Raw genomic sequence first — 23,820 nt, 5'->3', positions numbered from 1 at the left:
TGTACATACACCTTAGCCAAACATACACCTTAGCCAAAAGTTTTTCACAATTCCTGACATTTAATCCTAGTAAAAATTCCCTGTTTTAGGTCAGTTAGGATCACCACTTTATTTTAAGAATGTGAAATGTCAGAATAATAGTAGAATAATCACATTCCCAGTGGGTTACAAGTTTACATACACTCAATTACTATTTGGTAGTATTGCCTTTAAATTGTTTAACTTGGGTCAAACGTTTCGGGTAGCCATCCACAAGCTTCCTACAATAAGAATTTTGGCCCATTCCTCCTTACAGAGCTGGTGTAACTGAGTCAGGTTTGTAGGCCTCCTTGCTCGCACACGCTTTTTCAGTTCTGCCCACACATTTTATATGGGATTGAAGTCCAGGCTTTGTGATGGCCACTCCAATACCTTGACTTTGATGTCCTTAAGCCATTTTGGTGTCCTTAAGCCATTTTGATGTCCTTAAGCCATTTTCCACCCTCATGATGCCATCTATTTTGTGAAGTGCACCAGTTCCTCCTGCACCAAAGCACCCCACAACATGATGCAGCCACCCCCTGTGCTTCACGGTTGAGATGGTGTTCTTTTGCTTGCAAGCCACCCCCTTTTTCCTACAAACATAACGATGGTTATTATGGCCAAACAGTCCTATTTTTGTTTCATCAGACCAGAGGACATTTCTCCAAAAAGAACGATCTTTGTTCCCATGTGCAGTTGCAAACCGTTGTCTGGCTTTTTTCTGGCGGTTTTGGAGCAGTGACTTCTTCCTTGCTGACCGGCCTTTCAGGTTATGTCGATATAGGACTCGTTTTACTGTGGATATAGATACTTTTTTACCTGTTTCCTCCAGCATCTTCACAATGTGTTTTGCTGTTGTTCTGGGATTGATTTGCACTTTTCGCACCAAAGTACGTTCATCTCTAGGAGACAGAACGCGTCTCCTTCTTGAGAGGTATGGCGGCTACGTGGTCCCATGGTGTTTATACTTGCGTAATATTGTTTGTACAGCTGAAAGTGGTGCCTTCAGGCATTTGGAAATTGCTCCCAAGGATGAACCAGACTTGTGGAGGTCTACAATTATTTTTCTGAGGTCTTGGCTGATTTCTTTTGATTTTCCCATGACGTCAAGCAAAGAGGCACTGAGTTTGAAGGTAGGCCTTGAAATGCATCCACAGGTGCACCTCCAATTGACTGAAATGATGTCAATTAGCCTATCAGAAGCTTCTAAAGATGGCATAATTTTCTGTAATTTTCCAAGCTGTTTAAAGGCACAGTCAACTTAGTATATGTACACTTCTGACCCACTGGAATTGTGATACAGTGAATTATAAATTAAATAATCTGTCTGTAAACAATTGTTGGAAAAATTACTTGTGTCATGCACAAAGTAGATGTCCTAACCGACTTCCCAAAACTATAGGTTGTTAACAAGAAATTTGTGGAGTGGTTGAAAAATGAGTTTTAATGACTCCAACCTAAGTGTATGTAAACTTCCAACTTCAACTGTAGGTATTCCGACCCTTTGCTATGAGATTAGAAATTGAGCTAAGGTGCATCCTGTTTACATTCATCATCCTTGAGATGCTTCTACAACTTGATTTAGGTCCACATGTGGTAAATTCTATCTCAGGTCCTACAGTTGACAGTGCATGTCAGAGCAAAACCAAGCCACGAGGTCGAAGGAATTGTCTGTAGAGCTCCAAGACAGGATTGTGTTGAGGGACAGTTTCTGGGAAGGGTACCAAAACATTTCTCCAGCATTGAAGGTCCACGAAAACACAGTGGCCTCCATCATTCTTAAATTGAAAAAGTTTGGAACCACCAAGACTCTTCGTAGAGCTGGCCACCCGACCAAACTGAGTAATCGGGGGAGGAGGGCCATGGTCAGAGAGGTGACCAAGAACCCGATGGTCACTCTGACAGAGCTCCAGAGTTCCTCTGTGGAGATGGGAGAACCTTCCAGAAGGACCACCATCTCTCCAGCAGTACGTTTGACGGCTAGGTATTCTGGGTATTATGACTCATGCTGTGGTACTCTATATTGTAAACATTGCATTCATTGTCTGTGTATCAGATTTTCAAACTATAATTTCAAGTTTAGCAAAATTTTATATATATTCAATTTCTCAGATGCATCCAGAGACAACATCCTGGTACTTTGTCAGACAGGAAAGGTAGTTTCTGGCAGTTTCTGAAGCCTTTGTGTCATGTAGAATGTATTTTCCTCCAATGAATTTGGCTCTAGCATTTGAACTGTTTTTGAACTATTATGAATATATTTATCTTTGATTAACTTAATAATGGTTTGTTAACTTGATACACAGACGATTGATGCAATATTTAACTTTTTTAAATATTCAATTTTACTTTTATATTTTGAACCTGAATGCAATACTAATTCAATTCAGTTTCAAATCATGAAATACAAGTTCAATAAACATTCCAAAATATTACATTCAAATTCAATATCCTAATAGAAATTCAAAATTATGAAATTCAAATGCAATTTCTGTTGGCACTGAATTCGTTCCATACGCTAGTTCCATACGCTAGTTCCATACGCTCGTTCCATACGCTCGTTCCATACGCTAGTTCCATACGCTAGCCTCTTGGCAAGTACGCTGTTTGACTGCCCTACCAAGGGCATACTCTGCCTGTTTACAACTTCCTTTATCTAACTGAAAGGATTTTACGGTCTAAATATACTTCTGGAAGCAAAAGAATAGAAAACAGAAAATATCCTCAACACTGTCTTACCCCACTCATTACCTACTCACCAACATTCTTACCTCAGTAACTAGCACAACGCTCCCTTTCAACTGCAGATTTGTTTTGTTTTGTATTTCACCTTTATTTAACCAGGTAGGCTAGTTAAGAACAAGTTCTCATTTGCAACTGCTACCTGGCCAAGATAAAGCATAGCAGTTCGACACATACAACAACACAGAGTTACACATGGAATAAACAAACATACAATCAATAATACAGTAGAAGAATCTATATACAGCATGTGCAAATGAGGTAGGATAAGAGAGGTAAGGCAATAAATAGGCCATGGTTGCGAAGTATGACTTGTGGAGATGACTTGCAACCAGCTTTGCTGTTTTATCTAATTGTCACTCTAAACATTCCTCAGACTTTCTGTCATTATAAATATTCCCCACATTGTCCATAAAATGGCGCCAGGAAACTGCCTCAAACGTCTTTTATTATTATAGTCTGTTTTTGCTCCCAAGTCATTGAGAGCTGCCAAAATTCCTTTAGTCTTTAGTGTTTCTTGGACATAAAAGGACATATGTATTGAAAGCTATAATCAAGTTAGTTAAATAAAGGAACCTTGTCTTCATATTAAAGTAACAGATGGATAATCCCATTAGAATTATTGGGTTTTAATATTGGAGATGAGTGGCCATTTTTACTTCTTTATTCCACAAGGGGGTGCCAAACTATCACTTTCTGAGTTGGGAAAACACCAGGCAGTTTAGTAAGGACTTGGGAGGCATGGTTTCAATTGCTGTTTTCTCTATGTTGCAAAAACACAGCTCTGTTCTATATTTGAATGTGGGGTAATGTTAACACTACTTACAGTGTTTGATTAGGGCTTGCCTTGGGGAACACCACAGTTAATTAGAAGTTGGATCAAGCTACATTTTATTTAATTTTGCACTGCAAGGGGCACAATGTTTTGGACGGTTTATGACAAGTTCCTATAGTTAGGCTACATTTGTTAGTGGAGTATCTGTCCTCTTCCTCAAGTTTTTACTATTTTTCTTGAGTCAGAGGGTTCAAGAATAAGATGTATGCATTCCTTTATGTTATGCATCACTCCTGGCCCCAGCTTGAGGTGAGCTGTACAGTGTCAGGGTGAAGATTCCTCGAGCCCTAGGGGCTTCCTCTGGCCAATTACTGTTTTGTGTCTTCGCCTGACTTGGGAATAGAAAATGGCCTCCAGGGTGCGTGAGTGATCTACACATACCAAAGTTTCACACCAATGCTGGGCCAACAACACACACCATTATTTATTTTTTAATATCACTCACTCAGAATTTGTGCACAGGCTTTTTTTTTGGTTATTTAAGAGCAAATGGTGTCCCTACAGATTTGAGAGGGTTGAATCTTATTGCTTTATGGGCTCTGCTCAGTGCTGTTGAGTCCTACATTACTAAACTCCTTCCCCTGCTCTCTCCATCTCTCCATCCCGGTGGGGCTCTGAGGAATTTAAAGCAACTCCATTGTACCCCTCCCTCTCATCTCCTTCTTGAGCCTGAGGCTCCTCTGCAGGCCTGTAGCCAGGCTGATAGACGCTGATGTGATGTGGCTCGTTGACTCTAACATGGCCTAGGTGTCTCTCCCTGCTCCCCTCTCTTTCTCTCTAGGGTAGACCTGAACAGGCTCTGGGTTGTGTCTTGGCTTCAGGCTGCGATGTGCTCACTGTTTAGGGCCTAGAGAGCCTTTTAACAGTGATTCATCAGATACACCCCTATAGAAGTATGTATGTATGTATGTAGACCAAAACCCCACCTCCATAGCATGGGATTGCATAGACACTTCTGGGTAGTTCTGAGTATGTTCATTTCTCTAAACTCTCATGTTCGGGGTTCTCACTGTGATGTCTGGACTGGAGAGATGCCACAGGATTTCATTAGTTCAGGTGCATAGATAGATGTGTGTACATAGTTGTTAATATGTACAGTATCAGTCAAAAGTTTGGATTCGTTCCAGGGTTTTTCTTTATTTTTTACTTTTTTCTACATTCTGTAATAATAGTGAAGACATCAAAACTATGAAATAACACACATGGAATCATGCAGTAACCAAAAAAGTTTTAAACAAATCAAAATATATTTTATATTTGAGATCCTTCAAAGTAGCCACCATTTGCCTTGATGACAGCTTTGCACACTCTTTGCATCCTCTCAACCAGTTTCATGCGGTAGTCACCTGGAATGCATTTCAATTAACAGGTGTGCCTTGTTTTTTTGTGGAATCAGTTGTGTTGTGATAACTGACGGTCCATCATTACTTTAAGACATGAAGGTCAGTCAATTCAGAAAAGTGCAGTCGCAAAAACCTTCAAGCCCTATGATGAAAGGAATACCTAGAGTTACCCCTGCTGCAGCAGATAAGTTCATTAGAATTACCAGCCTCAGAAATTGCAGCCCAAATAAATTCTTTACAGAGTTCAAGTAATAGACACATCTCAACATCAACTGTTCAGAGGAGACAGCGTGAATCAGGCCTTCATGGTCGAATTGCTGCAAAGAAACCACTACTAAAGGACACCAATAATAAGAAGAGACTTGCTTGGGCTAAGAAACACAAGCAATGCACATCAGACTAGTGGAAATCTGTCCTTTGGTCTGATGAGTCCAAATTTGAGGTTTTTTGGTTCCAACCGCCGTGTCTTTTTGAGATGCAGAGTAGGTGAACGGATGACCTCTGCATGTGTGGTTCCCACCGTGAAGCATGGAGGTGTGATGGTGTGATGGTGCTTTGCTGGTGACATTCAGGGATTTTATTTAGAATTCAAGGCACACTTAACCAGCATGGCTACCACAACATTCTGCATCAATACGCCATCCCACCTGGTTTGCGCTTAGTGGGACCATCATTTATTTTTCAACAGGACAATGACCCAACACACCTCCAGGCTGTGTGAGGGCTATTTGACCAAGAAGGAGAGTAATGGGAGTGCTGCATCAGATGACCTGGCCTCCACAATAACCTAACCTCAACCCAATTGAGATGATTTGGGATGAGTTGGACCACAGAGTGAAGGAAAGGCAACCAACAAGTGCTCAGCATATGTGGAACTCCTTCAAGACTGTTAGAAAAGCATTCCAGGTGAATCTGGTTGAGATAATGCCAAGAGTGTGCAAAGTTGTCATCAAGGCAAAGTGTGGCTACTTCGAATAATCTAAAATATATTTTGATTTGTTTAACAGTTTTTTTGGGTTACTACATGATTCCATATGTGTTATTTCATAGTTTTGAAGTCTTCACTATTATTCTACAATGTAGAAAATAGTATAAATAAAGAATCCCTGAATGAGTAGGTTTGCCCAAATTTTCAAGTGGTACTGTTTGTATCAGGCATCGGAGCGTTTATGTAGTGCTATACGGGTGATAAACCTTTTTATTCAAGTGTTTGGCATGGAAAATACTGTAAAAATACTCTAAATAACCTATATAAACAGCTACTGCTGTTGTGCTCATGATAGATTTAGGTAGAAATTATGTTTGTCAGTACATATATAATAGGAGCATTGAAGCAGTGTGCAAGTGCTGTACACAGCATGTATCCCTGCTGTCCCCAGTTAGCTATATATTTTAGTGATACACATACAGTCACAAAGGATCAACAACAGTCGCAACAAATACTGTAACTTGCCTCACCCATTTTGTCTCTGCGTGAGAGCTGCTCAGTGCCTGGCTATGACCGGAATGGCTCTGATTCCCCTTTCCAAGAACACTTGATTGATGATGCAAATTTGTCAGCGAGCGATTCACTGTCGACTTGGCCCGGTTTGACGAGACCCCTAAGCCTAGGGAGTGTGAAAAACACAACATGGAATAGGGAACACGAGTTTGGATGGGCTGGCAGACGGAGGAGGCCTTACATAGAGTAAGATTTACTGAGAGGAGGGATGATATAGTGTACTGAGCCACTTCCAGTGTTTTCCGTAAGTACATGGAGTATGCAGCCAAATAGAAAAAATAGCCAGCCAGGGAGTTCTGGGCCTCCTCCACACAAACACTCAAAAAATGCAGAGCAAGCTCTCTTGGTGGCCTCTGGTGCATTCTAATGCCTTGATTCCATCTAAATGCAGCAAAATTATTTAATACTTTAATGACTTTACCTCCCAGATTGGTAATATTAGTTTTGGTATTGAATAGAAAGACATGACTTTACGATTAAAATTACTTCAAATGTATGAATTCAGTGTGCTAGTTGTTTTAGATAACGCCTAGGGCTGTTACAGTGACTGTATTACTGCCACACCGGCGGTCACGAGTCATAAAGGCAGTCAAATTACACATGACTGTTTAGTCACGGTAATTAGGCTTCTCCAAATTCTGATGCTGCTGACGGTCATTAGTAGCATACCAAACTTGCTAACTGCCTGGTACCAGCACTCTATTGTCCCTCTAATTACTCTGACATCAATGCGAATGTAATCGAAAATCTTCTCAAACACTTCATGAGCTCATGTTGTGCAACATTTCTATAGGCTATGCAATTGCGTGAGAACAGAGTGATGGCCTCTATTAAAAAGAGGAAGCTCCCCTCTGCTTTCTATAGGCTAGGCCTACTATATTTACATCTAAACTTTCCAAATATTAAGCACATGGAGTATAGCCTACCTGGCTGGCATGAAAATGAACCATGGGAAAAGCGTCCTCTATTTGCTATTTAAGTACATAGATGACATGTATTTTTCCCCCCGGTCCATTTTAAATCAAAATAAATTGTATATGTAAAGACCAGATTAAATCAAGAATAGTGAAAGATTAGTGGAATCTGTTGGGGAGCTGGACAGGTAGGATTGGTAGGACAGTGAAGGTGAACAGGTGGTCACAGGTCAGGTGACAGAGGAATGGATGAGACTGAGGCAGGAATTGCTTTAACCATAAAGTGGTATATTTACTGAGTAGTCTGTGCTGCATAACAAAGGAAACAGAATAAAGTGTATCCAATCAAATTCATAATCACAAAGATCAAATCTGAACAATCATTCATTATTAACATAATTAGGGAATTCAGCAATCCAGTTCATTACGAAGTCAATAGGGATCATCCTTGAGTCATTTAGGCTTGTAACTATTTATCATAATCATGAGAAGAATAATACAAACAGTGATCGGTTATTCAATCTATAATCCCCATTAGTTTGATATCAGAATCGATCAGTTCAGCAAACAATGATGTTTCATATTTCACCCTTTCAAGTGTCTTCATATGTACATGTAATTTCATTATGGCATAATTGGCCTGTGATGATTCATATAGCTGTGATCATTAAACATTCACATTACACATTAGGTTTGAAGCGTGCGCTCCATGCCGCGCTCCGCGCTGATAACTATAAACAATAATTGATGGCCCACTCTCCCGATCGCAACAGATAGTTCAGCTGAAAGGTAACAGATTCGGTGGATTTACGTGGATTCATGGACGCACAAAACTTCTGGATTAGACGGAGTTAAGGAAGAGAAAGCAGCGAGATCGGGCGACGGCGATTTCCTCCTTTTACGGCGTTGAGATCTGTCGAACATTGCCACCTGACCTAATTAAAGCGCCACTGGCCCAGCTGAGAAAGTGGCCATGAATTAAAGGATTCTTCCACCAACTCCATGGCCCTTTTCTACAAATAGTCTGATGGGTGACAATATTAGCCTATCACTTGTGAATTATCACTTGTCCCCATGCAGCAGACATATATGGTGAGCAATATGTTTGGAACATCGAATGGCAATCGAATCGCAATACAGTGCCTTGCGAAAGTATTCGGCCCCCTTGAACTTTGCAAACTTTTGCCACATTTCAGGCTTCAAACATAAAGATATAAAACTGTATTTTTTTGTGAAGAATCAACAACAAGTGGGACACAATCATGAAGTGGAATGACATTTATTGGATATTTCAAACTTTTTTAACAAATCAAAAACTGAAAAATTGGGCGTGCAAAATTACCTTTTGCTGCGATTACAGCTGTAAGTCGCTTGGGGTATGTCTCTATCAGTTTTGCACATCGAGAGACTGACATTTTTTCCCATTCCTCCTTGCAAAACAGCTCGAGCTCAGTGAGGTTGGATGGAGAGCATTTGTGAACAGCAGTTTTCAGTTCTTTCCACAGATTCTCGATTGGATTCAGGTCTGGACTTTGACTTGGCCATTCTAACACCTGGATATGTTTATTTTTGAACCATTCCATCGTAGATTTTGCTTTATGTTTTGGATCATTGTCTTGTTGGAAGACAAATCTCCGTCCCAGTCTCAGGTCTTTTGCAGACTCCATCAGGTTTTCTTCCAGAATGGTCCTGTATTTGGCTCCATCCATCTTCCCATCAATTTTAACCATCTTCCCTGTCCCTGCTGAAGAAAAGCAGGCCCAAACCATGATGCTGCCACCACCATGTTTGACAGTGGGGATGCTGTGTTCAGGGTGATGAGCTGTGTTGCTTTTACGCCAAACATAACGTTTTGCATTGTTGCCAAAAAGTTCAATTTTGGTTTCATCTGACCAGAGCACCTTCTTCCACATGTTTGGTGTGTCTCCCAGGTGGCTTGTGGCAAACTTTAAATGACGCTTTATGGATATCTTTAAGAAATGGCTTTCTTCTTGCCACTCTTCCATAAAGGCCAGATTTGTGCAATATATGACTGATTGTTGTCCTATGGACAGAGTCTCCCACCTCAGCTGTAGATCTCTGCAGTTCATCCAGAGTGATCATGGGCCTCTTGGCTGCATCTCTGATCAGTCTTCTCCTTGTATGAGCTGAAAGTTTAGAGGGACGGCCAGGTCTTGGTAGATTTGCAGTGGTCTGATACTCCTTCCATTTCAATATTATCGCTTGCACAGTGCTCCTTGGGATGTTTAAAGCTTGGGAAATCTTTTTGTATCCAAATCCGGCTTTAAACTTCTTCACAACAGTATTCGGACCTGCCTGGTGTGTTCCTTGTTCTTCATGATGCTCTCTGCGCTTTTAACGGACCTCTGAGACTATCACAGTGCAGGTGCATTTATACGGAGACTTGATTACACACAGGTGGATTGTATTTATCATCATTAGTCATTTAGGTCAACATTGGATCATTCAGAGATCCTCACTGAACTTCTGGAGAGAGTTTGCTGCACTGAAAGTAAAGGGGCTGAATAATTTTGCACGCCCAATTTTTCAGTTTTTGATTTGTTAAAAAAGTTTGAAATATCCAATAAATGTCGTTCCACTTCATGATTGTGTCCCACTTGTTGTTGATTCTTCACAAAAAAATACAGTTTTATATCTTTATGTTTGAAGCCTGAAATGTGGCAAAAGGTTGCAAAGTTCAAGGGGGCCGAATACTTTCGCAAGGCACTGTACATATAGAATCGGAATACGTACAAGTATCGTGATATCGTGTATTGAGGTCCTTGGCAGTTCCCAGCTCTCCACTGCGAGGACGATCAGCTGTTCATCCTGTCTCCCTGATATGCTGTCTTAGGCGTCTCACAGTACGGACATTGCAATTTATTGCCCTGGCCACATCTGCTGTCCTCATGCCTCCTTGCAGCATGCCTAGGGCTCTTTCACGCAGATGAGCAGGGACCCTGGGCATCTTTCTTTTGGATTTTTTTCAGAGTCAGTTGAAAGGCCTCTTTAGTGTCCTAAGGTTTCTTAACTGTGACCTTATTTGCCTACTGTCTGTAAGCTGTTAGTGTCTTAATGACCGTTCTGCATGTTCATGAATTGTTTATGGTTCATTGAACAAGCATGGGAAACAATGTTTAAACCCTTTACAATGAAGATCTGTGAAGTTATATGGATTTCTATTAATTATTTTGAAAGACAGGGTCCTGAAAAAGGATTGTTTTCTTTTTTTTGCTGAGTTTATTTATTGTCAAAATGAATATTGCAACAGCTGCATTTCTGTAGTTCAATGCTTCTCTTGTCTCCCCCTTCTAGCTATTGGGATAAAATCCATAGTGCGGTTTCAAATATGGCAAGGACTATTCGTGCCAAACATTTAAATTGTATTTCCAGGCATTTGCATTTTGTCCTAAATTGGTTTAGACATGATTATTCTGCCCCTTGGCTTAGTATAGAGAGAAATATGGTGTCTCTTATTGCCTTGGAAGAGGTGGTCTTCACTGATACATCCCTTAAACATTATGAACTATGCTTTGGTCCTATTATTGTGCACACCATTTCTATTTGGCGCAAAATTGAAAAACAATGCAACTGGGAATCAAAATTACATGTCAATACTCCAATATTTCACAATAACTCCCTGCTATATTGAAGGCGTCCTTTTGCAACCCCCAATGGTCCAAACTTTGAATCCGTACCCTTGCCGATATCATGGACAGTAGTGGTTTGAGAAAATGCAAAGATTTGAAAAACAAATAAAACATACTCAAATCTTTTTTTTCTATAATTAGATCTTAGGAGTTCCTTGGGAAACCAAACTACCTAACCATCCCGAAAGGACTGATCTCTATAATATATAAACAACTTTTGGAAAGCTTATATTCTGAGTTTGAACAACCCTTTAACTGGAACAGAATATGAACAGGGGTGGGGGGTTTGGATGGAGACATGTTGGTTGGGGGAATGAGAGGTTGGTGGTGGAGGCCCACTTCTATTTTTTTGTTTGATTTTCCTGAATGTATTATTAGTTATTAAACTGTATATATTTCTTACTGTTATTTCTTTTGAGCGGCAGCCTATGGGTACAGGTTTTATAAACTTATAATTTGAAATGGATAATGTACCTTAGACTGGAAATGTAGGCCGAGTACTCAAGTGGCTCCAGGAATCTTATTCACAGTTGTAAAACGAAAGCGAATTAAATCTGTGTATGTGCTGTAACTCTATATATCATTTTAGCACAGGGTATATACACTGTTGCCAGTTTATTCGGTACACCACCCCATTCACGAAAATGTTTCGGTCCTACAGATAGTCACGTGGCTTAATATATAAAGCAGGCAGACAGGCATCGAGGCATTCAGTTACTGTTTGATTGAATGTGAGAATGGGGAAAAAGCGACTTTGAGCATGGTATGATCATCGGTGCCAGGCGTGCCCATTCCAATATCTGAGAAACCTCCATCCTCCTGAGCTTTTCACCTAGTGTCTAGGTTTTACCCGAGAATAGAATGACAAACAAAAACATCCGGTCATCGGCACTCCTGTGGCCGAAAACAGCTAGTTGATGAGTGGTCGAAGGAGAACAGCATGAATCGTGCAAGCTAAGCTAACAGGTGAGCCACAAACAGGCAAATAATGGCACATTACAACAGTGGTTTGCAGAACGGCATCTTGGAACGCACAACTCGTTGGTCCTTGTCACCGATGGGCTATTGCTGCAGACGACCACACCGGTTCCACTCCTTTCAGCTAAAAACTGAAGCGACTCCAGTGGACACTCAATCACCAACACTGGACAATTGAAGAGTGGAAAAACATGGGCTGATTCACCAAATTCCAGTTTCTGGATGTCCTTTGGGTGGTGGACCATTCTTGATACACACAGGAAACTGTTGAGCGTAAAACTAAGACTCGTTGCAGTTCTTGACACACTGAAACGAGTGCGCCTGGCATCTACTACCATACCCCGTTCAATGGCAATTAAATAGTTGGCCTTGCCCATTCACCATCTGAATGGCACACATACACAATCCTTGTCTCAATTGTCTCAAGGTTTAAAAATCCATCTTTAACCTGTCTTCTCCCCTTCATCTACACTGATTTTAACAGGTGACATCAATTAGGATCATATCTTTCATCTGGGTCAGTCTGTCATGGAAAGTGCAGGTGTTCCAAATGTTTGGTACACTCTGTGTATATTGGCTGATAAAATGTAGAATCTATCGCAATATGATTGTTTCACTTAACCAATAGGCTCTACACAAAGTTTGTTGAACAGATGATCCACAGAATTCCACGCTCTTAACACATTGTCAGATGAATCTTTTTCCCATCTATCAATGCCACGTTGTTCTTTCTCTGTATTCTCAGATTATTTATTTTACTGACCTCCGTCCCTCGTGTGTGTGTTTGTGTCTGTTCAGTGTGTGAAAACGGAGGCAGTGTTCTACTGTGAAGGCTAGAGGGGTCTGCCCTGACCCAGTGTCTAGGGGAGGTGATAAGCCTTTCCTGTAGTTAGTGCCTTGCCTCATAGCAGTCCTGTGGGTTTCCTGCCAGCTCTCAGCCACAGGATATTGTTCTGGGCCGGATTAAGAGGACCCATTTAAACAGCTGGCCCACTCCAGGCCCAGAGAGCTGACCCCCAGGGTCCCAACGCCACCATTCAGACTACAAAAAACAAACTGGCTACTAAACCCCAAAATCACTGTGCATAATATGGACGTATTTATGCTATTTTGCTATCACACCTCAGGAGTATACTTGGGCGGTATCAAAACAAGCCCAGTAGGTGCTGAGGGACTCCTGTTGTAAGATGTGGTCCTCTGGGCCATTCTTTTGCAGCTATTCACCCTAACATTCCCCTGTGCTCCAAACTTAGTGTGGAAATCTCTTTTTCTTTGCTATCCCTAAAATCATGCGTTAGACTACTATTTCATGTGTTCTATGAGTTAGTTACATTCTCACGTTTAGTATATTAGAGTTATGTCAAGACATTATAGACATGTTTTTGTCTCACACGCCATGCCACTAGCCTGCATTCTTTGTTTGTTTCCAGCCACTAGGCCCATGTAGACTCCTGGGTCTTGTTAATTTGCTACGGTGTTCACGAATTAATTAACAAAAATCACGCTTTTCTTATTGGACAATTTCATGTAGTTCCTCTCTAATTTGTTCTGTTTGCTGCCCATGTAGACTGAGTGTTCCTGCTCCTGGTTGTTTAGGCTATATTTCTTTCTTCCGGGGCCAACATCACTCGCTGGCGGTCAGCGAACACCGCTGTCAGGGGAGTAGGCACGCTAGGCCCTAACTTTGATCCTAATTGATGTAACAGTGGTGGTAAAAGGCAAGTCTTCGTGCGGTAAGGATATTAGTTGTTTATTGTTGGGTTCATTACCCCCGGCAGCTTTATTGACCTAGAAGGACACTTTGGGTTTAGGCTGAGGTGAGGGGGGTTTCTCTGGTGGCAGGGGAAGAGGTGGGAACCTCTAGTCTCTAATCAAGTGGGAGGGGCCTGGCCTCTCTCTGACCCTAGAAGACTAAAGTATCCTTTCTCAGGGTTGCTCATGGGGTTTCCCAGCATGCATTTCTCTCTTAAGTTGCCATGTATTGTAAACCAAGCTTGTTGACTTACAACATCTTGGAGGAAGTCAATAATGAGGCATCCATCCATCCATCCACAGAGAGCAGGCACACCAAAATATTTTCTGCGGGGGGACAATCTTATCTCCCCCTCCATGTACATAGGGGGACAATGGTGAAATTTGAGGTGAATAGCGACAGGGTAAAATGTGTTTACATTCTCTGCCCTGCTGTTGAGGTCCAGGTATGCAGCAGAATGGAAGGTGTTTATTTGGTTTTCCAACTATGTCACCCCTTTGCCTCTCTTCCCCCTTGCTTTATGTTGTTTTGCCGTTGTTGGGTACCTGTTACATATTTGTGTATGTTTTACAGATAACAATCTATTTTTGGGTTTTATTTTATTTCTAAGATACAAATGACTACGGGTGTGAATGTATTCTATTGGTTTCATTTGTAAGATCAAACAGTAAGAATTATTTTATGGTTGATTTAATCGATATGCTCCGATGAGTAGTTTTGAACTAATTAGTCCGTTCAGTAAAAGTACATGTCTGATCTAGTTGTCTCTCAACCAGCCTATGTTCCAGGCTTGTCTGTAAGGTGTTTGTGTCTTTCTGTGTGTATGACCTATATCTGTAGACTGAGGAAGTGGAAGCGGAGGTGGAGAGGGGCCAAAAACATAAACAAGGGCCCCAATCTCTTGTCACCTGATATAAGAGCATTTCAGAAATGAAACCCATCGTATCACACAGCAAAAGAAAAGTGTTTTGTCAACCTCCTCCCCTCCTCCCTCTTATTATATTTTCTTAGATACCAACTGCACCTCGCTTCCTCGCGTTTTCTCTCTAACACAAAAGATCCACAAAATGTTTCCATGCCCCCGACGTCAAGCGGTCTCTCAAAACAAAAAGCACAGTGTCGGAACGATATGAGGGGGGGGGATGAAAAATGCATGATTACGAACAAAAACAGAGAACCGCTACAAGCCATTGTGGAAAAATGGAATCGACCCAGGCTTTAAGCTATCTCATCAACTGCTTTGTGATTGAGGAGAGCAAGACCCCAACCTCCAATGCTATATAAGGCAATGAAATGTGTTTTGTTTCAATGTGCCCCTACTCTATTCTCCAGAGGGACAGAGGATGGGATATTTCTTCTTCTTTCAATTCAATTTGAAAGGCTTTATCGGCATGGGAAACATGTTTAAATTGCCAAAGCAAATTAAATGGACAATAAACAAAAGTGAAATAAACAATTAAAACTAACAGTAAACATTACACTCAAATGGTATATTATGGCAATGTACAGTGTTGTGAAAATGTGCAAATAGTTGAAGTACAAAATGGAAAATAAAGAATCCGTTAATATGGGTTGCATTTACAATGGTGTTTGTACTTCACTGATTGCCCTTTGTCCTCTTTCTCTCTATTTCTCTCTTTTCTTTTCTCTCTCTTTTCCCCTAGTTGTTTTCCTACCTTTATCTCTGTAAACCAGATGATACATCTGCCTTTGCTGTTGCTCGGCACTGATTGCGAGATTGGGTTTACTGGCCTGTTGCTCTATGTATAAACCATGGTAAATATTTATTTGGAGATCATCAGTTGGGTAAATGAATCCATGAATGGGACAGGCCATCAGAGCCAGTGCTTTGGGGAGGTCACTCTGGAAGGAGTTACTACGTACCTGATGTGTATGAGGTTAGAAAGTCAATGCCATTTTGTATTTATTACAATGTTCATTGATTTTGCACCTCATAAATCCATCAACCCTTACTTCTTTCCTCCTTTATTCTGTGAGACGCAGCATCGCAAACAACAATTCTTTAAAGATGGCTTCCAAGCAGCTGTCTGTTTAGGGCAAATGTTCCATTTGAGAGTTCAAAAATGTTGTAATCAACATGCTTTTATCAGGCATTCACCCACCAACTGATTTAATGTTTAAAGCCAACAGATGTTATTATTTTCAGATGCCTATAGATCTTAAATCAAGGAGTGAATGTCCTTTTGAAGCACATCTGAAATGCGTACTTATTTGAATTGTAACTCCAAGTAATCCCTAGTTGTCATTTTCACTAGTCCTGTTGTAGAAAAGGAAAGTTGTTTTATCGTTCAGTGGGTTTTCTGGAGGGGTTTGTGCCAGCCTGGTGGTTGTACTGCCCCAGTGAGGGCATAGTTGCATGGTTTTGTTCACCCCCCTCCCCCCTCTGGTCCAGGGGCCCTGGCCCTCCTAGCCTCAGACTGGTAGAGCTGATAAGGGTTTCAGACATGCGTGAAGGTCTGGGGAGATAACAGCACTCACCTAGGGGAAGTGGCCATATCAGATTCCTTCATCGCAATCACCTCGGACTGATAAAGCTGTCAAAATGGCTTTGCTCTGACGTTTCCTAGGACTATCTCCAACGGCTATCGTTGTCTTCCCAGGCAGGTTGAAATGGGAAGAAAAGGGAATGATTGTAGTCAAGATTTTTTCCCTCCCTCCGTTCTTAGTGTGAAATCATTAGAAGTTAGTGTCTGACCCCACTTACTGAAGATACAGGAGTGATGAATGTTGGTATGGGCTCCGTCCTCCTACCACACACAGTAATATCCTGAGGTGTCTGAGGAACAGCGTTTTAATGAAAAAACATGGAGGGGGCTGGAGGCACCCTAGATCTGTGGAAATATCTCAGAGCTGGATTAGTGGAAACCAATTTTATGGAGGGTCAGGCATAAAACCCAGTAAAAGAGGCAGTTCCAGGAAGGCTCTGAGGGACTGCATACCGAAGCAAAACCCCTTTTCTCAACAGTCCCGTAAAGTTACTCAAATTCCCCACTTCCACTTCTTCCATGACCACAGGCCACATTCTCACTCTGCCATAACCACGTTCCCCACTGCAACCACTATGAACTCAACCACAAGTGGTTGTTGCATCATGAGAGGCGAGTGTATATAGTCCATGGACTAATACCCAGAGCTGCTGCTCACACATGGACCACATTCAAGTGCAAGCAGTGGGAAAGAGCTGCACCCGAGTACCCCCCCCCCCTCCCTTCACCACCCCAACCCCAAAAGGCCCATGATGTATGTAGCCTAGATGACTTATTGGCAGACAACTAGCTGCCTTGTTCAGCATGGATAGAGGAATGGAGTTTTTAGCCTCACTGATTTAGCCAATTACCTCATTTAAGAAAATTGAGGAACGAAAGCAACGGATATGGGATACGTGAGTGAAAAGAGGGACGTTTATCTGAAAAGGCTGTGGCTCCACGCCACCCTGCTTAATGTAACCTTTACTGAGAGAGAGAGAGAGAGGCGCATGTGTGGACCCAGGTGGTTGCAGTCACGTAGTGAAGAAAGATGTCCGTAGTCACAGAGACCAATTTTGTTAAATGTTTTTGATCAATTTTGAGATTGTGGTAAATTGGGAAAGACCAAAAGGCTTCTTTTCAGATTCGTACTCCGAAGTGAGGTGTTGAGAATGATCGAGAATTTCTAAGAAAGAAGCATAGTAGGAATTTTAGAAGAAAGTTGTGGTTGAATATTCCCATTATGTTATAAGTACTAGAGGAAGGGGAAACCACCAGCCCTCAGTATACCTGGACCCTGATGACAGTTTAAAAGGCCCCAGAAGTGGAGTATGAAAGATCGCAGAGTGTTTTGGCACCAGTACAGGATTATCCACAATCCTGGGCCCTTAAAATAGTCTTTGTGGCTTACACCAAGTCCACTGATTCAGCCAAAAGCTGAAGAACTCTGCACTGGTTTTGGTGCATTGATTGACTGAAGACTATGCATAGTGGTTTGGGGCGGGAATCTGCCTTAGCATTATCTAGGTTAAGTGCTGCGATATTACTATTAAACACAGGCCAGGCAGCACATTCTTAGATCATCCTCAGGGTTCACTAGTAGCGAACAATAGACAGAAGGAGGGATTGTAGGATGGAGATGTGAGGAACAGCCTGCTTCAGAAAGAGATGGAATGATGTGACTGGAAGAATGGTGGGTTGGAAAGTTGGGGCAGGGGGGCTGAAAGATAACCACATCTCTCCACCGGGAGCCCCCAGACCAGATGTTAGAACCATTTATACTGTAGATGAGAGAGAGAGAATGGGTCAGACACTGCCAGCCAGACTGCCACATCTAACGCTTACCTCCCATTGAGCGTGTCTGTAAATTAGACAAAACAAGGATGATCTCCAGTCTCTCTGACAATATTATTGCTAATGCCTGCCCTCCTGCGTGTGAGGAGGACCCTCATATCTCAGCCTGGTGTGATGGTTGTCTGTTCCTATTAGATGTGTCCCTGGGGCAGCTCTGTTGTGGGGAGCATCTCAGTCTCCCTCTCTCCCTCCCTCCCCATGAGGCCTGGAGCTGTTGAAAGCATACTTGGAGAGTTAATCAAGTCTGTGATTGATAGCTGCAATAACGTTTAGGCTTGTCTTTTGGTATTGTTGTTATTGTTCCCTCTCCAGAGAGGACAATGAATGAATGACTTCAGTACCCAAAAGTTTTGGGAATGTCTTCCATGTTTGTGGTGAGGGTTTATTAAATGGCCCGTTGAGGTTTCTCTCAGTGGTCTGGATTTAGTATGTTTAGGTCCATAGGGCAACATTGAAGCCTTAAATTGTGGTTAGATATATTAGAAAATAAAAGTGATTAAATACTGGTGGGTTATTTGTGGTTCTTGGGTATTTGAGAACCTGATATGTCCCCTGAATCTATAGGACTACATCTTAAGAGTCATTTTAATGAACTTTGTTCTTTCGACTTTCTCAAAACCTGCTTTGTCCTTTGTTAATTTGGAACTTTCATAAACTTTTGAGACATTTGGAGACAACACAGCACAACAATATAGATTAAACCCCAGTAAATTAGGAAAAGAAACAATGAGGGGAAACAAACTCTCGCCACAAATTAAGAACACACATGTGGTCCATCATAACTCATACTTCCTCCCTCTGTCCTCCAAACAAACCTATATAACATTAACAAATAGCGCAGCTAACAAGATGGCTGACATTACGCTGTCCGTAGAGGAGAGCCGGACCTCTGTTCTTCTGTATAGTTATTTATTTACTCTCCTGCAGTTGTAATGTAAATCTGTCAGCATCACATAAGCATCCTCTATTATACAGTACATGTCTGTTGAGTTATTGTGGTAGAGTGCCTTTTGATTAATATCCTGATTTTCTTCCTCCCTGTACTTTCTAGGCTCCACACAGCACAGAGAGCCATCAAGCAGACCCAGGTGACAGTGCAGAAGATCGGGAAGGAGATTGAGGAGAAGCTGAGGACGACAGCGGCCTGCAACGATCGGGTGAGTCAGCCAGCCACATACAGATCCTCCACTGATCTCTGCTCATCCACAACTCATCCTCTTGCAAACCCATTATCTATGTTGTGCCAATATCATGTGCTTACTATAGTAATCAGTTTGTGAGATTAGACCTGGCTAGGAGAACTGAAGTCTTTGTTCTTTTTTTTATTTGACCAAAGATGATTGTGCTCGTCCAGATGAGCAGCACTAGCAGCTACTCCTGTAGTCAGCCAAAACAACCACCTGGGATCATCCAGCAATAATAATCTGTGGACGGCACCAAGCTAGCACTAGGCTAAATGCTCAGCACATTGTAGATAGTGTATTACACAGATCCTTATAAATATGTAATTAGACCCTCAGGCTTTTATCATATCATCTATTTAGACAGATTAAGCGGTCACCCTCTCGCCCTCATACTCAACTCTGGACAGGGTTGGGGAGTAACGGATTACATGTAACAGATAAATCTATTCAGTATTGAGATTACAGATTCTTTTGAAAAACTAAATGATTACTTCTAGGATAACTTTTAAATTCATAAAGGATGTTTTGTGCAAAAAAAAACATTTAACACCTTTCTGTTTTCTCAATGACATTAAAATCAGCATTGAAAAAAGGCGAATGTTTAAATTAGTTCAATCTGAGCGAGTCTGATTACAAGTCAGAGAACACTATGATGACATACAGTGCCTTGCGAAAGTATTCGGCCCCCTTGAACTTTGCGACCTTTTGCCACATTTCAGGCTTCAAACATAAAGATATAAAACTGTATTTTTTTGTGAAGAATCAACAACAAGTGGGACACAATCATGAAGTGGAACGACATTTATTGGATATTTCAAACTTTTTTAACAAATCAAAAACTGAAAAATTGGGCGTGCAAAATTATTCAGCCCCTTTACTTTCAGTGCAGCAAACTCTCTCCAGAAGTTCAGTGAGGATCTCTGAATGATCCAATGTTGACCTAAATGACTAATGATGATAAATACAATCCACCTGTGTGTAATCAAGTCTCCGTATAAATGCACCTGCACTGTGATAGTCTCAGAGGTCCGTTAAAAGCGCAGAGAGCATCATGAAGAACAAGGAACACACCAGGCAGGTCTGAGATACTGTTGTGAAGAAGTTTAAAGCCGGATTTGGATACAAAAAGATTTCCCAAGCTTTAAACATCCCAAGGAGCACTGTGCAAGCGATAATATTGAAATGGAAGGAGTATCAGACCACTGCAAATCTACCAAGACCTGGCCGTCCCTCTAAACTTTCAGCTCATACAAGGAGAAGACTGATCAGAGATGCAGCCAAGAGGCCCATGATCACTCTGGATGAACTGCAGAGATCTACAGCTGAGGTGGGAGACTCTGTCCATAGGACAACAATCAGTCGTATATTGCACAAATCTGGCCTTTATGGAAGAGTGGCAAGAAGAAAGCCATTTCTTAAAGATATCCATAAAAAGTGTTGTTGTTTAAAGTTTGCCACAAGCCACCTGGGAGACACACCAAACATGTGGAAGAAGGTGCTCTGGTCAGATGAAACCAAAATTGAACTTTTTGGCAACAATGCAAAACATTATGTTTGGCGTAAAAGCAACACAGCTCATCACCCTGAACACAGCATCCCCACTGTCAAACATGGTGGTGGCAGCATCATGGTTTGGGCCTGCTTTTCTTCAGAAGGGACAGGGAAGATGGTTAAAATTGATGGGAAGATGGATGGAGCCAAATACAGGACCATTCTGGAAGAAAACCTGATGGAGTCTGCAAAGGACCTGAGACTGGGACGGAGATTTGTCTTCCAACAAGACAATGATCCAAAACATAAAGCAAAATCTACAATGGAATGGTTCAAAAATAAACATATCCAGGTGTTAGAATGGCCAAGTCAAAGTCCAGACCTGAATCCAATCGAGAATCTGTGGAAAGAACTGAAAACTGCTGTTCACAAATGCTCTCCATCCAACCTCACTGAGCTCGAGCTGTTTTGCAAGGAGGAATGGGAAAAAAATTTCAGTCTCTCGATGTGCAAAACTGATAGAGACACCCCAAGCGACTTACAGCTGTAATCGCAGCAAAAGGTGGCGCTACAAAGTATTAACTTAAGGGGGCTGAATAATTTTGCACGCCCAATTTTTCAGTTTTTGATTTGTTAAAAAAGTTTTAAATATCCAATAAATGTCGTTCCACTTCATGATTGTGTCCCACTTGTTGTTGATTCTTCACAAAAAAATACAGTTTTATATCTTTATGTTTGAAGCCTGAAATGTGGCAAAAGGTCGCAAAGTTCAAGGGGGCCGAATACTTTCGCAAGGCACTGTACCAGATGCGTTTGATGGATTGCGGGAAAAAAGCAGGAATAGGCTTTTGTAGTCCAAGCTAAGTCTTCCAAAGATAATGCTGCAGTCATTTTCCAACTTGAATAAACACTTGGAGGTAAGGATGACAGCAGTGGTGTAGCCTACGGGCAATACAGATATCACTTATTATTGATATCTAGGCTGCATAGCGCATTGATGTGATTCACACTGCTGCTCTCTTATTTAGCTATTTGCGCCTTATGCATTGTAGATTTTTTGAATGTGGATGGCTGTTCACAAATGTATGTGTTTTTACCCCAATAATGGTTTAATTGAAGAAGTTTAAGCTTCCTATCAATCATTGTTTTGGCGACCAGGGGTATATTCATTAAGGAATCCGTTTACTGCTTAAGAACCAAATGGAAGCAAATAGAGTAAAACGAGAGTTTCTCTTGGACAAATTCAGGTAGAACTCTCTCCGTTCCGTTTGCTTTAGTTTAAGAAAGGTTTTGTAACAGAATCGGCATAATGAGTATGCCCCAGTGGTCAGCCAGCATAAAATGTGCTCTTGCAGCTAGAGGTCGACCGATTATGAATTTTTTAGCGCCGATACTGATTATTGGAGGACCCAAAAAAAGCCGATACCGATTAATCGGCCAATTTTTTTTACACGTGTGTGTGTGTGTATATAAGGTAGTAGTTTTGGAATTGTTAGGTTAGATTACTCGTTGGTTATTACTATTACTATGTTATTACTAACTATCATAACGAAAACAAAACATTTATTCTTTCAGTGAAATACGGAACTGTCCCATATTTGATCTAACAGGTGGAATCCATAAGTCTAAATATTGCTGTTACATTGCACAGCCTTCAATGTTATGTCATAATTACGTAAAAGTCTGGCAAATTATTTCACAACGAGCCAGGCGGCCCAAACTGTTGCATATACCCTGACTCTGCGTGCAATGAACGCAAGAGAAGTGACACAATTTCCCTAATGAATAAATTAATGTTAGCAGGCAATATTAACTAAATATGCAGGTTAAAAAATATATACTGTGTATTGATTTTAAGAAAGGCGTTGATGTTTATGGTTAGGTACACATTGGCGCAACGACAGTGCATTTTTCACGAATGCGCTTGTTAAATCACCCGTTTGGCGAAGTAGGCTGTGATTCAATGATAAATTGACAGGCACCGCATCGATTATATGCAACGCAGGACAAGCTAGATAAACTAGTAATATCATCAATCATGTGTAGTTAACTAGTGATTATGTTAAGATTGATAGTTTTTTTATAATTTAAGTTTAATGCTAGCTAGCACCTTACCTTGGCTCCTTGCTGCACTCGCATAACAGGTAGTCAGCCTGCCACGCAGTCTCCTCGCGGAGTGCAATGTAATAGGACATGATCGGTGTCCACAAATGCTGATTATCGATTGTTATGGAAACTTGAAATCGGCCCCAATTAATCAGCCATTCCGATTTAATTGGTCAACCTCTACTTGCAACAGCTGCATAGTGTGGTACCCAACCTATACCTATGGAATTAAAGTTTCAGCGAGTTTCTCCCTTCTAAACTCACCCATGGGATTGTGCTCCATACAGTCAAAAACAAGTTTCATTTAAGAAGACCATGAATGCGGCTTTTATTGCTCAAAAACGGACACATGCTCAAACCCACACACTTTTTATAGCCTTAAACAGCTGCAAATTATCAAGATATCAAAGAGTCACCAACAAATGTAAACAATAGGCGTTCTTAGCAAATGCACTATATGGGGTTAATTTTTCAAATGCAAATAAAGCTTTTCGGTAGTGCTCGAAGCAGCATTTCTTCTTCAACTCAAAGAAATGAGCCCAATCACTCCTCCATGACAACAAAATCATAAACAACAGAGTAGGCTAATTAGTTCTTAGTTTGGGGCTGATGCTAGGTAAAACAATTTGGCTAATCTATATTTCCCAAGTCCTAATCTTGAAGATCAGGTATTTTTAAATTAATTGGAATAGCTGGAAAGATGTAAAGATAATCACATTATTACCTGTAGTAGAAAGCAATGGGTTATAGCAGGCCAACATAACCAACCCATAAAGTAAAATGCAACATCCAAACTCTAACATTGATTTATCCTGCAATGGATGTTGTTCAATTGGTAATATTCATTTTTGTCGTCTTCTAATGCCTCTTAAGCAGGTTGACATTGGCGATATTGTTAAAATTAATGAAAACAAAAATTAGCTTTTTGGTCTTAATTGAAGGTTAGGGTTAGGCATTAGGGG

The 23,820-nt window shown here is 41.2% G+C and overlaps 1 protein-coding gene across 2 annotated transcripts in view; it reads left to right on the top strand.

Annotated features, from left to right (window-relative positions):
* LOC112257826 (UV radiation resistance-associated gene protein) overlaps positions 1 to 23,820 on the top strand; it is a 153,994-nt gene that overhangs the window by 22,295 nt on the left and 107,879 nt on the right. For both annotated transcript variants that reach the window (XR_006084084.1, XM_024431698.2), the window contains exon 7: positions 19,129 to 19,234. Coding sequence is in view for 1 of the 2 variants with exons in the window: in XM_024431698.2 (XP_024287466.1) it covers positions 19,129 to 19,234 (106 nt within the window). In the remaining variant the exon portion in view is untranslated. The remainder of the gene's footprint in view (positions 1 to 19,128; positions 19,235 to 23,820) is intronic.

This window comes from Oncorhynchus tshawytscha, linkage group LG09, assembly GCF_018296145.1.
Source record: "Oncorhynchus tshawytscha isolate Ot180627B linkage group LG09, Otsh_v2.0, whole genome shotgun sequence".
Lineage (NCBI taxonomy): Eukaryota > Metazoa > Chordata > Actinopteri > Salmoniformes > Salmonidae > Oncorhynchus > Oncorhynchus tshawytscha.
The sequence above is the reverse complement of the archived record's forward strand: the minus strand, read 5'-3'. Positions and strand labels throughout refer to the sequence as shown.